Source organism: Cyprinus carpio, chromosome A12, assembly GCF_018340385.1.
Source record: "Cyprinus carpio isolate SPL01 chromosome A12, ASM1834038v1, whole genome shotgun sequence".
NCBI lineage: Eukaryota > Metazoa > Chordata > Actinopteri > Cypriniformes > Cyprinidae > Cyprinus > Cyprinus carpio.
The window spans coordinates 7,948,762-7,964,581 of record NC_056583.1 but is presented as its reverse complement, the minus strand read 5'-3'; the positions used below and the strand labels follow the sequence as shown (position 1 = coordinate 7,964,581).

Genomic DNA, 15,820 nt, shown 5'->3' with positions numbered 1-15,820 from the left:
TCAGTAATGTGTCATGTGTAAGATTTGTGTCATGTTGAATTGTGTGTGTAGTATGTGTTTAGTATTTCGGTAGCACTTTATTTTACAGTCCTGTTCCTTATGTACATACTATGTACTTATTATAGTAATTACAATAACTATGTAATGACTAGGTACTAACCCTGAACCTACCCCTAAACCTAACCCTACCCCATGTAGTTACCTTGCATTACCAGAACTTTCTTAGATAAATACACTGTAAGTACACTATAAGTACATGTAAGTAAACGTACTGTAAAATAAAGTGCAACCGATATTTCAATGCAATATAGTGCAATTCAGTTCTTGGTTTTATTTTTATGAATTATTATAACCTGTTAACCAGCCTTTTAACTATAATGGCTTGTGAAGGTTCTTGTTATGTCAAGGTAACAGGATTATATGAACACAAACAGCTTTGTCCCTTTGTTACTTTTCCCATGACACACACACACACACACACACACACACTTACCTCAAAGACTTATGCCATGAGATCACTATCGCTACAACAAAACAAGAAATTTATCTCCCATGATAAAACAGGAAGTGTATGTGGTGTCTGTGCACTACATGTATTAACCTGCAGGACAGGAAACAGCACACATATACATATTTACATTGTACAATAATCAGTATAATGTATAATAGTAATACAGAAATACAGTACAGATGTAGATGTACCCTAGCATTGTTGATTAATTTACGACACAACTATTTGTTAACGCAGTTAATTATTTTCACCTTGAAGCTTATGATATGCTTTCATTTAGCTGTTGAATAAACAGTAAAATCACTAACTGATCCAGCCATCCCACAAAAATGTAAAAATGTAACCTATATCTTTTAACAGAAAATGCTACTATATTTTTATAATAATTATTATTATTATTATTTTTTGGGTTAGCTGTAAATTAATAAATATGGTGAAAATATGGTTCATCCAATCTCTTGGGACAGAATCCATGACTGTGGCATTGTTAGCATCACACTGTTTGAACTTGGAAACACAGCGAGTTATTTAATATTGGAAAATATTTCTGAATGAATTTTCAATGCTCAGATCAGGTAAGTGACTTTTTATACCAGAAACATACAATTACATAAATGCAGATTCAAAGCGCACAGTCTCATCAGATGTACAGGACTTAATGTGCTTTCACGCTACCAAGGAAGTATCAAACCAAGATGTGTTATAATTCAGGTAGCTGCTATAAACGTCTATAGCTGGCTTGTTTAGCAAGACTCTATAACAACAGAAAGTTTGTTCAATACAGAGTTGTCAATTATTTTTTTTTGAGATAAGCTATTATTTTTGTACATCCATTTAGTGCTGGTGATGCTATAGAAAGGAAAAAAAACTTCATCTTCAGGCTACCTTGAAAACTGCACATTTTATCTTTCTCATGTGGATTTGGTGTGTGTGCATTTGTGCCAGTACTTACGAGTGCCATCGAAACGAGTGGCAATGGTGTCCAGGAAAGTGTTCTGGGGTGCCAGCAGCCCCTTCATCACTGGCATGATGCCAGGTTTCCAGAGTCAGCAGATGTTTAGGGGAAAAGCCTGTATGAACCATCAATCCTCACTACATCCCAGTGAAAAGGTGGCCAGGCAAAATTTGAGGAACATGCATCCTAATAGAGTAAACGTGCCCCAAAAGATGATTCCTTACTGTATACTTCCTCGGCCAGCTTTTGGAGTCCAGTGAATGTATGTTGAAGAAACAAACAAATTCCCTTCCTTGTCAGTGCATACACTGAAACCAGCTTCCACTCGTTTGTCTTTTCTGATAAGTCTGTCTCAGCTATGTACACCTGCATGATAGAGGAGAATCCACAAGATGTGCAGAATGGCGTGGATTTGTTGTTGTTCTGTAACACACCGTGGCAGAGCGACAGAGACAGTTGCATTTTTCTTCACCCCTCCTTCTCTGGCTCTTTTTCTCTTTATCCACACCCATTATTCATTTTCTCCAGTTCTTGTCAGCCAATGAGAGTACACACACACACACACACACACACACACACACACACACACACACACACACACACACACACACACACATTCTTGAAGGAAATCTATCACACATATGCATCTTTACATACACCCACACTCTCAGAAAAGAAGGTACAAAAGCTGTCACTGGTCATAAATGCATGAATTATTGTTTTTACAATTTGACATTGAGAGCATATATCATAATTGATCTTTTTTTTTTTCAGATGGAAAAACACAGTTTTACAAATGTTAGAAATGTGGCTTTCAAATGAAAAAAAAAAATGCTATAAAATAACACACCCAGGTTCTTGACTGATGACTTGATTGACAGACATGCATCAAGTGTTCAGCAGAGTTCTAGGTAATTATGTGTGGAGGCTTTTGGTCCAGTAATTAACATCTCTATTTTTTCCTTAATTTAGTAGTAGGATGTTACTAGTCATCTAAATTTCTATCTATCTATCTATCTATCTATCTATCGATCTATCGATCTATCTATCTATCTATCTATCTATCTATCTATCTATCTATCTATCTATCTATCTATCAAATATGCATTCCAATAGTTTTGTGAAATGGCATGTTTTGTCGAGCCCTCAAAGAAATACAGAGCTGAGTATCATCTGTGTAACCATGAATACTAACTCTATATTTTTAATGATATACTGTAGCATGTATTCAGTGAAAAGCAATGGTCCTAGTACTGAGCCTTGTGGTACTCCATACTGAACTTATGGCACTGATCGACCGATAACCGATATGACACCTCTGCATTTACAGCTACAAAATGATAACAGTCAGAAAATAATGAATTGAACTATGCTAATGCATTTCCACTAATTGCAACATCATTTTTAAGCCTATCCAAGAAAAAGTTAAATAATCAATAGTATCAAAGGCAGCACTGAAATCTACAAACACTAATAGAGAGATGCAACCACGATCGAAAAAGCAAGTCATTTGACACTGTGATGATTGCAGTTTCAGTGCTATGAAGTGGTCTAAAACCTGACTGGAATTCCTTGCAGATGCCATTTCTTTCCAAGAAGGGTAACACTTTATAATAACTTTCATTAATAAATCATTAACAAACATTACATAATGTTTAACTAATCATTATTTAATATATATTCACATATCAAGAAATATGAGATAATGTGCTTGTTAATGTTAACTAATAAACTTATTAAACATAACCAAATAATTAACAGATCATTATTTAATGTAAATTGAAATGCTTACAAATGTCATTAAACTTTCAATTCATATGATCATGCATTTAAAAAAAAATAATCTTCAAATGATTTTGACAGATGGTTTACAATGATTAAAAGCTTCATTAATAAATCATTAACAAACATTATATAATGCTTAACTGATCATTAGTTAATGGTTACAAATGTTATTAACATTCAATGCATTTTAAAAATCTACAAATGATTTTAACAGAAATTACACAATGATTACAAGTTTATTTGTTAATGTTTTGTTGAATGCTAACAAGTGTCATTAAACTTTAGTTCACATATTAGCTAATGCTCATTTTTACATTTACAAATGTTGTGGAAATATAGCTTAATTATTTTTAAGCACTTCACAAACTATTCATGTTAATATATTCATTAACTCATAATCACAGTCTGTAAGGGTCATATATTTGGTCTTCGTTTGTTGTATAGACTTCTATTATTTTCACATCTTAAATAATTGATTTATTCTATATATATCTAAAGTGGAAACTATTCTACAACTGTTAAGGTTTATAAACATTTACTAATCATGAGTTCCTTCATGATTGAAAAAGTCATTTTGATGGCAAAAAGTGTCCAAAATGACCGGAATTTACACTATTCAGGCGTTCAGGCTTCAGGCGTTGCAGTCTCTCAGCAGTACAGTGCTTGGCAATGGTCACAGAATCTATAAGAGAAAAAAAACATGCACAAAAAAATCCAAATTAAACCCTGCGGCTCGTGATGATACGTTGATGTGTGAAGACACAAAATGATCGGTCTGTGCAAGAAACTGAACCGTATATTATTTTACCTCTGATTCACGCAATGTCCGAACTGTTAGAACTCTTGTGAACGTGCTTCACAGCAGCCTGCATCTTCTTCTTGTGGCTTTATGGCAGATCGCAGACTTATACGTGTATTACCGCCACATATCTCTCAAATGGACCATTAAAACTCTATCTACAATCTCAATCAGGAGTGTCAATGGTCCACTTGAGAGATAGGTGGTCTTGGTCTCGGTTTAAGTGGTTTAACTACAACACTAATTCATTGTGTGTTATACTCCCAGTTATAATCCCAAATAAGTTGTAAATATTGTTACTTGGTGTGTCTTTTTATCTTGCACCTTTAACCCTATGACAATTTAGGTAGGGTAAGGATAGTCAAATTTAGCCTAAACCATGAAGTACTCACCCGCCTGCAGGTTGAAGTACTTCAGGAATGAAATAGAATACTTCCTTCTGGTTGTTCTTGTTTGAGGCTCAGTTTGCAGTTTGTAAGTAAAATTTCATGGGAGGCAATTGTAACAATAAAATCTCTTATTTTATTGTTTACAATACAAAGAAGTTGATGCAAAAATGAAACAAAATCAGCTAAGCTATGAGTTCTAAACTCAAATTCTAAACGACAATATTGGAGAGGCTGTTAAGTGCCCCTCAATAGGGCATCAGGTATCCTTCAAGCTTTTAAAATCTGCTATCATCCACCCAGTCAACTACTTCAAAGAAATGGAAACAAGCCAAATTTCGATGAGACTGGACTATTCGTGTGGTATGCTCAACAACATTCCGTCTTAATCAGAATCAGAATGAGCTTTATTGCCAGGTATGTTTACACATACGAAGAATTTGTTTTCGTGACAGAAGCTTCCACAGTGCAACAGAATGACAGCGACATAACAAAAACACAGATAATAAAGGAATAAAAAATAGAACAAGTAAGTAAGGAATAAAAATATACAAATTGACAATTGTATGAGCAGGTGACCACAACAGCACATAATTAATAATTATACAAGACCATTAGTAGATGGTGAATTAGGTTAAAAACTAGAACACAGAACAGTGTCGTTAGTGTTAAAATGTTAAATTACAATGCTGCTGATAAGAACTGATCTTTGAAAAACTGCAGTCTGATCTAGATCATGGTGATAGTCTGAGATTGGGCACTTGTGGCCTGGTGGTAAGAGAGTCGGATTTGCAACCCAAAGGTTGTGGGTTCGCGTCTCAGTAGGAAATGTAGGTGGGAGGAGTGAATGAACATTGCTCTCTTCCACCTTCAGTTCCACAACTGAGGTGCCCTTGAGCAAGGCAACAAACCCCCAACTGCTCCCCGGGTGCTGCAGCAAAAATGTGGGCATTTCAGTGCTCTATGACAATCTGCATAATGAACTGCATTTGTTCTTCAGTGCTCTTGGAAAAGCACATCATCTCTTTCTGCTTTGTTATTGGTCACTGTCAGGCTCTTGGCAGTCTCCTCAGCTGCGATGTAGGTTGCATTGCTTGGCCAGGTACCAGGATTTTAATTTAGGAAGTACTGGTGGAGATCCTTAATAACAAATATGTTGCAAGTGTTCTTTGTGAAGAAGTTGCTCAACGTGCATGGCTCCTTGTCCACTTCAGTCTCCTTTGCAGAAACCATTGCCTTTTTTTCCTCCACCATGACATCTGAATCAAACAAGGCAAGTGTGACCAATTCCTCTCATTCAGTGCAGATATACTTAAAGAACATCATCAATGGACAGAAGCTTGCAACCTGATAAAGACTCCTTTTCTTGCTTCCAAGCAAGTACACTTCATCCTGTTATTCAAAATGGCCACGATAAACAGTCAAAAGTTTATCAGTGAATGAAACCTATGAACAATCAGATTTTGAAGTACCTGTTGATAAAAAAAATAATCATTCTTTGAGCATACACTAAATGATCAATTATCTGGATGGTATCTACAGTAGCATACATTGCGTACTTCTAGTGGAGAAATAAATGAGGGGGTGAGAGGTTAACATTTCCAATAAAAAAAAAAAAAAAAACATTTACCCCCAATAAGTGCCACCCTATTGCAAGTGATAGCATTTTTATATCAAAGCATATATGGCATTAACCTAAAACAAGCAAATACACTACACTACAATAGTTTGCTATTAAACTAGCCATTTTGTACAGTTAAAAATAGCTGGAAGCAGATTACACCAGAAGCCTGACACATTAAATTTACAAATGGCCACACCCACACTTACGAGAAAAATAAGGTGGATACAATTTACTGAATTATGATGTACAACATTTGGTATTTTTGAAAAGCCCAGGATGTCTCTTAATGAATTTTCACTTGTATTTTTAATCTCTTATTGACTTCAATATACATTTACATTTAGTAATTTTGCAGACACTTTTATCCAAAGTGACTTACAATTGGGGCATACATAAAGCAATTCGTCTTAAAGAGGCAAACAAGACACAGAAAGTGCTTGTAATATCAAGTTTTAGACATTGTTCAAATAAGTACAAGCTAGAAAAAGAAGGAATAAATAAAGAGAAAGACAATTTTTTTTGTTTGTTCTGGTTGAAATGAAAGTGTATCATCAGCATAGCTATGGTAGGAGAAGCCATGTGCCTGTATGATGGGACCCAGTGATATTGTGTATATGGAGAAGAGGAGGGGTCCAAGAACTGATCCTTGAGGAACCCCAGTGACAAGCTGATGTACTTTGGATACCTCCCCTCCCCAAGTCACCCTGAAAGACCTACCAGTGAGATAGGATTCAAACCAGTGAAGTGGAATCTCTGTGATAGCCAGTGATGAGAGGGCAGACAGGAGGATCTGATGAGTGACAGTGTCAAAAGCAGCAGATAGATCCAGCAGAATAAGAACTGATTATTTGGAATCAGCTTTTGCAATCTGCAGGGCTTCTGTGACTGACAGTAGCGCAGTTTCAGTTGAATGGCAACTCCTGAAACCAGACTGGTTAGCATCCAGTTTGTTGTTCTGTGAGAGAAACAATGATATCTGGTTGAAAACAACTCTTTCGATGTTTTTTTTTTACTATGAATGAAAGGAGAAAGACAGGTCTGTAGCTATCTGTAAGTGAAGTGTTTAATTGGAGGAGGTGTGAGGGGATTGGGTCTAGAGGGCATGTTGTAGGGTGGCTGAAGAGGAGAAGTTTTGATACTTCTGCCTCAGTGAGGGGACAGGAGGAGAAGATGGGAGTTTTTGCGGTGGGTGTGGTTGGTTTGATGTCCTGTGTGTGTTGGGCTGAGAACTGACTACTGATTTTTCTGGTTTTGTCTGTGAAGAATGTGGTGAAATCATCGGCTGTTATAGAAGTGGTGGGAAGTGGCGGAGGGGGACGGGGGGAGAATTAAATGTTTCGAAGGGATTACGTGTGTCTGGGACACTGTTGATCTTGCTGTGGAAGTATGAAGATTTGGCAGTATGGACTTCAGCAGAGAAAGATGAAAGCAAAGACTGATACATCCTCAGGTCTGATGGATCTTTTGATTTGCACAATTTTCTTTCTGCTGCCCTGAGTTTGGTCTGATGCTCACGAAGAACATCGGATAACCAGGGGTTAGAAGGGGCAGCCCGTGCTGGCCTGGAGGAGAGAGGACAAATGTCAAGTAGACAAGAGGTTAAAGTAGAGCATAAAGTGTCAGTTGCTGCATTCACATCAAGAGATAAGAAATGGGTAGGTAAGGGAAGAGAGGAGGATGCTACGGAGGAAAGATGGGAGGGAGAAAGGGAGCGTAGGTTTCATCTAAAAGTAAATGGTATAGGGGTTGGTGGCACACAGGTGGCAAGATGTAGTTTAAATGTAATGAAGAAATGATCAGAGATATGTAGGGGCTTTACCAGAATGTTGTCTGCAATACAATTGCATGTGTAAATTAAGTCAAGTCGGTTGCCTGAATAGTGAATGTTTTTAGTGGTAGGATGTTTGAGATCAAATGAATCAATGAGTGAATGGAAATCTGTAGCATAAGGCTTGTCCAGATGAATGTTAAAGTCGCCAAAGACTTAAAGTGGACTGCCATCCTCCGGGAATGAGAACAGCACCCCATCCAGCTCCTCGAGGAAGGTGGATAGAATTTGCCCAGGAGGGCGGTAAATTACCACAACCTGGAGTTTTATAGGCGCTGTTACAGTGATCACATGAGATTCAAATTATAATTGCATAGGGGAGAGTGGTTTGAGTATTTCCAATTGTTAGAAATGAGCAGATCAGTGCCCCCACCCCGACCAAACTGACGGGGGGTGTGAGAGAAAGAGAAATTGTTAGAGAGAGCAGCTGGGGTTGCTGAGTCTTCTGGACGAATCCAGGTCTCAGTCAAGCCCAAGATGCTGAGTGTGGAGTTTAAAGAAAAAGCATGAAGTCTGAAGTCTGCTTTGTTGACAGTTGACTGACAATTCCAGAGACCCACAGAGAAAGAAAGAGGTGCAGTAGAGGATTTAGAGATAGGATGCAGGTTAGCAACATTGCGTTGCCGTCTGCGTGCCACTAACATACTAACATATAGCACATCCTATCATATAGCACACATATATTTACATTTATGCATTAGGCAGGTGCTTTTATCCAAAGGGAATCAAATGTGTGAGCAAGGTATGTTAGTGTCATGCTCTATGAATGATTCAGCAACAGGTGAGTGATGTATATTCCCTTTCAACCCCAAAAGCTAAAGTAATGGAAAATGTGTGGGTACAGTTATACATCAATCTTCATGGAAGTTATAAAAATTCAGCAAATCAAGATGCTAATAAATCATTCAAAACAACCGCTAAAAGCGTGTGTCATCACTATGTCACAACCTGTATGGCATTAGTTCTGGCTTTTGTTCACACAGCGCTCGTTCCGGGACTGAAACCCGGCAATGTTATTAGGTCCCCAACCCGGGATCAATCCTGGAATCAGTCCAGGGTCGTGTTTGCGTTCACACAGAAGGCGACCCGGCAATGTTCCGGCAATTTTCCAGGTCCAGCGTGCAGTGTGAAAGGGGCTTAAGTGACCATATTTCAGATTTCATGATGCAGTGTTAAAGCTTGAGCTTCATCCTGAGGTGCCAGTAACATGAGCTTCAAAAGTTCCACAATTTTTTAGAGGAATACAGGATAGAAGAGAGAGAAAAAAAGGAGCAAGAAAACTTTATTTCACTTATAACAAGTCTGTAAAGCAATCAAGTCAACTTTTTTTTTTGCATTGTGAGAAAAATCCTCCATCTGTTCATATGAGCCAAAGATAATTTCTCTAAGGAATTTCCCATTATCCCTCACTCACAGTAAGAAATGTGCAACACAGATTTATTCTGAAATCCCTGGAAGGATTTTGCACAGTATCCATTGACAGATGCACTCTTGTAAATCCTCCCTGGTTCATTAAAGGATACCCACATTGTGTACTCAGGACAGTCAAATTCACCTCATTTATACAACAGATGAACCATATGCAGAATGTTAAAGTTCACTGTAAATGAAAGTTAATGGCATGACCAATGTCAGTGTCAAATTAATTCATAAGTAGTAAATATGCTGGGCCACCTGTCAACTTTTTTGATTCATGACGCACTTTGACCTTTTACCCTAAGGCGTAAAAGTGTATTTTCTACTTAAACTTTCCCTGCGTCTAAATGTGCCTACTCATACTCCGCCTTTAAAATCCCTTTGTGGTCAAAGATTGGCGACGGCCCCAGATTACTGTTGTTTCACTTCAACGGCACGTTAAACACACACTCTTACTTGATCTGGAGAAACTGTGCATCAGTTGAAAGTATAAAGATTTTAGCTTCAATATTTGACCCTTTGTTTTGATAAAACATTGTTGCAGTGACAGTAATTTTGTATTTTATGTCAGGAGTGCAAAATAATACAACACAACAACACAGAGAATCCTCTGTACCCACAAAATATCCAAATAATAAACACACGATTACGTTAGTAAATGGTTTGTATGTGATTTTCTTGAGATTTGGGGCATTTTTTTTAACAATATAGAAAATGTACATCTGAAATGCTAATTTGTGCAGTGATATAAAAGGCTATAAATAGCATATTTTTACAACAGTAAACAACCAAATTCGACATGAGATCTCAAAAGGAAGTTATTACAAACACTCGATTAGGGTTTAAAGTGAGTTTTGAGTAAAAGTATACTAATAATTTCATAAATTGTTTTATGTAGCTTGATGCTAACGTTAGCTCTAATGCAGCTACATAGCAGGTGCAGTGCTTCTTCATAATGCATTTTGTCATAATAATTCACGTAAGGTCATAAGAAAATGTTTGTCGTATTTTTATAGAAAGGCTTTTGATAATAGTTGTGTAAATGTATACTGGGATTGAAGCGATGTGGCTTGGTAAACCTTGTAATGCCAGAATTAAGGCTAATAATGGCTGAATAAAACAAAAGAATAATGATAAAAGAATAATGTGGATTATGTCTCATACCTGGTGGAGGTGTGAAAGGCTCATCGAGTGACAACAATAGAATCATGAATGGGGCAGTTTGCCAGTCCAGACATGAGATAATAGCACACAGGAGAGCTTACAGGGGTCATAAATCAATTTTATTAGCCTTTTATTAGCCTTCTCTAAAAACACATATGACATGGTCTTAGAAAATGTTTCATAAAATTCACAGTTTGTGAGATTATGTTCACGTTAACGTAAACGTAAATGTTCTGAAATATCAAAATGAAGCATTAGTAGACTTGTGGCTTTAGCTTCATTATGTATCTAAAATCATATCCTACATCAACATTTTTTTTATATACAATTAAATATTATGTTTTTAATATTTTTTTGTTTTCAAGTTTGAGCTTATATGTCTCTATTATCATAACAGTCTGAGTAATTCTGATTTCTGAACAATAAACTTTGAAGTGTCAGCTTTGTGAACATATGTTGATTATGTATCTAATCAGAAATACTCATGAGCAGCAACCTTTTTATTTTGGGTATGTCATTTGTGTCTCCATGCTGAAAATGGGGGGTGACCGGTAAGGGGTATGTACTCTTTTGGTAAAGAAAAAGTACACACTTTTGATTGTGTAGCAGAAGAGTAGGCAAGCTTTGGGACATACTATCACATCACACAACTGCGTCTTTAAAGGACCGCTCTGTCGCAGCTGTTTCACACACCCTGTCACTGTAAACTGGCCTGTCAATCATCTCGTCACAGTTAACATCTTCCACATTTAATTTAATTTAACTTCCTACCATACTGGAGAGAAAAGAAGTAGCTTGTTGATCTGCCAGTCACAGGTCTTTCATGCGGAGAATTCTGCTCATATTTTCTGCATAATGATGCATTTAAATGTTAACGACCAAATAGATGTTTATAAAAGTTTACATTGCTGTTGCAGATTAAATATAACATGGATAACAATAAATACATATTTTTTACCATGTTGATTTTTGATTATTAGTAACTCAAATCTCTTTTTGTAAACCTACCGACTTGTCGATAGAGTGCATCCGCCACATTTGTAGTTTTTCTAATGCGTTTTATTAGTGTTTGTAGTTCTGGACCGAATCCTTCGCCAAAGTGCATTGGATTGTGGGCAATTTTAGCCATTAGAGTGTGCATGGATCCACACTTCAAAAATCGACCTGAAATAGTAGACCATCTGGGGACTTTTGGCATACTCTTTTCAACATAATATGCTTTGGGACACACTTATTCTAATCTAATCACTTATTCTTATCCCCCACCAAGAATGGATCCAGCAGTTCGCCTCCTGAATCTTCGTCAAGGCAGTCACTCCATTGAGGATTATGTTGAGGATTTTTGTGGTCTCTGCCATTTGGTGGACTTTGATGTAGCACTCAAGGACATGTTTTGTTTTTGTTTAAACAAAAATATTTCTCATTTAATGCCTCCCCATACCCCTCACTAGACTCATTTACATTCCTCATTTACTTACTGCAATCCTATAGTACCCACCACACCAGAGTGCTTCCATGCCCTGACCGTCATGTCAGGATTTATTTATGCCACAGCTGCCACACCAGAGCCTGCTCACATCTAGCCTGCCAAGCCAGAGCCTCTTTTAAACACGGCCACCACGCAAAAGCCTCTCCACGTCACGGCCGCAATGCTGGAGTGGCAAGCCATCATGGCTGCTTTGTCAAGCCCTGCGCTCCTCCCTCTGTCTACTGTGCTGCCCATGACGGTGGTTGCCATCTTTAATGTGTGTGAGCTACTCACTGTGCTCCAGAGGCCTCTCTTGTCCATGAATCTGCTCCAGAGCCCGTTCCTGTCCATGAGTCCGCTCTGGAGCTCACTTCCATCCATAATTCTGCTCTGGAGCTCGCTTCAATCAATGAGTCCACTCTGGAGTTTGCTTCCGTCCATGAGTCTGCTCTGGAGCTTGCTTCTGTCCATGAGTCTGAGCTCGCTTCTGTCAATGATTGCGCTCCAGATCCCACTCAAGTCCATGCGTCTGCTCCAAAGCTCGCTTCCATCCATAAGTCCACTCCAGAGCCCACTCAAGCCCTAGAGCTCGGTACTGTGTTGGCACCAGCCTGTGAGATTCCTGCCTGTCCTGTTCTGACCACAGTGGTCACATATGAACTCACAGTCTACCCTGTCATGGCCAAGGAGGCTGTCCATGAACTCTTTGCCTGTCCAGTAACTGCCATGGAGACCGCCTCTGAGCTCTTTGCCTGTCCTGTCACGGTCAAGGAGGCAGTTACTGAACTCTATGCTTGCTCTGTCAAGGCCAACAATACTGCCTCTGAACTGTCTAGCTGTCCTGTTACAACCACAAAGGCCATTGTTAACCTCTCTAGGCACTCTGTTCTAGTCCCGCCTGATTCACTGTGGTGGTCCCCTACAACATCAGCTCCACTAAAGTAGTCATCTGCTCCGCCCTGTCTTCCTGCTCTGCCAGCTTCGCCCTAGCTTCCTGCTTTGCTGTTTCTGTCTCATTCTCCAGGTCCTACTCTGTTCCACAGTCTGCCATTGCTCCCAGTCTGCCACTGCTCCACGGTCTGCCACTGTTCCACAGCCCAGGCCTGTCTCTGCTCCACAGCCCAGGCCCACCACTGCTCCTCAATCCAGGTCCTTTGCTATGCCATGATCCAGGTCCGGTTCCAATTCATGGGCCTGGCCCTCCATCCCTCTCCATGGACCACCTTCAGTCCTCCACCCTCCTGGATTTTGTTGTTTTGGGTGAGATGTTCATATCTTTCTTTCTTCAGTCACAAAGAAATTATGTTTTTTGTGGAAAACATTCCAGGATTTTTCTCCATATAATGGACTTCAATGGTGGCCAGTGGGCTGAAGGTCCAAATTGCAGTTTCAATGCAGCTTCAAAGGGAAACGATTGGTCATTTTCTTAAAAAAATAAAAATGTATATACTTTTTAACCACAAATGATCATCTTGCACCAGCTCGACATTAGCTCAACTTCACCCATTATACAGTCATTGTCATTGTTGAAGCAGTATTTTGAACAATGACCTCTGTGCTAGCCATCTTCTATGAGGAAGCATCACAGCATGCACGCCCCGAAGGCATTGTGGATGGGGATGCAAATGTGTTGCAGGCACACAGAATAACCTATTGTGCATTTTAAATCGAGTAAAACATTAGGGGTTACTTCTAATGTGAAACTATTACCCATATCTGATGCTTCTAAGCAGCCCCACACCCATTATGTCGAGTGACACATCATTTTGGCAGGGTGAGGGCATTTTGCTGTGTGAAGAGTGCTCACACTGTAGTTTTAAATTTCAACAAACTATTTTGCAACCTTACATTCAACATTTCACTAGGAAATTATTTTTCTCGCTCTTGGATGATTAATATTTATTAATTTAGCTAAAACTATAGTAAACGTTCTGGTTTGTTCCAGTCTTTCTTATCATACAGTTTAAACAGTGTATATACTGTATATATATATATATATGTGTATGTGTGTGTGTGTGTGTGTGTGTGTGTGTATGTATGTATTTTTAATTTATATACATCTTTAAATAAGAATAAATACATTTTGTACAACCAATTGTGTGTGGCCCCCTATTGTGATATGCTCTTATGATCTGTTAAAATGGAAAATGATCTGTTAAAAAAATTGGCCTCAAATGGCATATTGCCCCCAGAAATAATTAAAAGGGTCAAAGGTGAACGTGACATAGGTGGTCCAAGGTCACGAGGTCAGACCCCTCAGGTTAAAAGGTCAAAGGTCTTCATCCATCAAAAAAGTTGACAGCCAGCATATTCATTACTTTTATATAAAACCATTAAACAAAAACTTGTGTTGACATGAGTCTACATACTTTACGACAATAAATAAAGAGCCTTAAAATGAGAATTAAAATAAAAATAATAAATATAGCCACTTCATCAAGTGTCCAGACACCAATGGCCCATGTAGACGATTAGGTGATACGATTAAGTGGTTTTACTGCAAGCCAGCAATCTTGGACTCTGTACTAATATAGAAGTATTCTGAAAAGGCACAAAAGAGGTATGAATAAGTATTCATTTATTTTATCCAGCTTTAAGTTAAGCTATTTTATTCAGTTTAAGTTAGTCACTCGTTCAGACTGATGTAAATTGTTGGAAAAAATATTAGGTATAAAATGATTAGGGTGTTTTATGGATTATGAAATGCCATTGATGTCAAATTGAAAAATAATAATTTCTATTCTAAGATATTTCAGTCTGCCAGTGCCAAGACACATACTCCATCCACTGGAAAAAGAAAAGTATATCATTGTTTCTTGTGATGGAAAATTAAGCCTAGGTAAGGTAATTTTTATCAGGGTTTTGTCTAATCACAGAAAGCAACTAGAATAACGTAACCATCAGAAATAGGGCACTGCTAAAAATATTAACCCACATACAGTGAAGAACAGAGGACAGACCTCAGAACGCAGAAGAACAAAGACACAAACCTACTGTACACTCATCAAGGTTTCTATGCAGCATAAATCTCTTCCTACCAAATAACGTTTTTTTGCTGTACCAGTACAGACAATCTTTTCAAAACTAAAGAATAAAAAGTACTTTGTGAAATTTAAAGGTACATTATGGTAACTGTAGGTTACTTGCAGAGGAACATTGTTTTGTTTGGGCACAGTATACCTGCATACCTGGGGTATTTTTGTTCTGCAATAAAAAAAGACTTTATATCTTTATATTCTTATTGTTGTGAATGGGCTAGAATAAAAAAGACCGGTTTGTTGAAATTCCAACACACTCATGGCAGTTTGTAACTATTTTACGTTTTTGTGGATTGGTGGCAAATTCACATGAATTCGGACCTCATTCCTACAACCTGCTTTCACCCCACTGGTGGTTGGGTGTTTTTTTTTTCTCTCTTTATAAAAACTGTATCTGTATGGATTTATAAAAAAATCTTGTGGGAGTTGGATTTTCATTCATTTTATCCCCAAAAAATTTCTGAAGAGCACCTTTAATCATGTCATAAAATCATTTTTTGTTCTATTTGGAAAATGTTTATTAATATATATATATTATATCAAGTAATATCAATATAGTAATGTATAAAAATAAATATTGTAAATTATATATTATAATAAATAATATAAATTATTATTTACCCAGTTATTTTTCGGACAGAAAACACATTGGGACAGGAAAGGTTGAGAAACACTGCAATAAAGCTCTTTGAATTTGGAATGTATTTTGTGCCTTCTGGTGGAGTTTGAATGGGTTTATGTTCCGCTGGGAATCTCATTCTGACTGAAATCAGCATACAGTAGTTCCCTTATATGGAAGACAAGAGAAGAGTGAAAATGTCATGTTTTTACAACAGCCGGGTGAAT

General features: G+C 37.8%; 1 protein-coding gene across 2 annotated transcripts in view; it reads right to left on the bottom strand.

The window, feature by feature from the left end:
• Positions 1-1,968, bottom strand: part of LOC109050289 (potassium voltage-gated channel subfamily H member 4-like) — a 30,848-nt gene extending 28,880 nt beyond the window's left edge. For both annotated transcript variants that reach the window (XM_042767374.1, XM_042767375.1), the window contains exon 1: positions 1,464-1,968. In XM_042767374.1, coding sequence (XP_042623308.1) covers positions 1,464-1,539 — 76 coding nt within the window. In that variant the 5' untranslated portion in view covers positions 1,540-1,968. The remainder of the gene's footprint in view (positions 1-1,463) is intronic.
• Between the last annotated feature and the right edge of the window lie 13,852 nt (positions 1,969-15,820).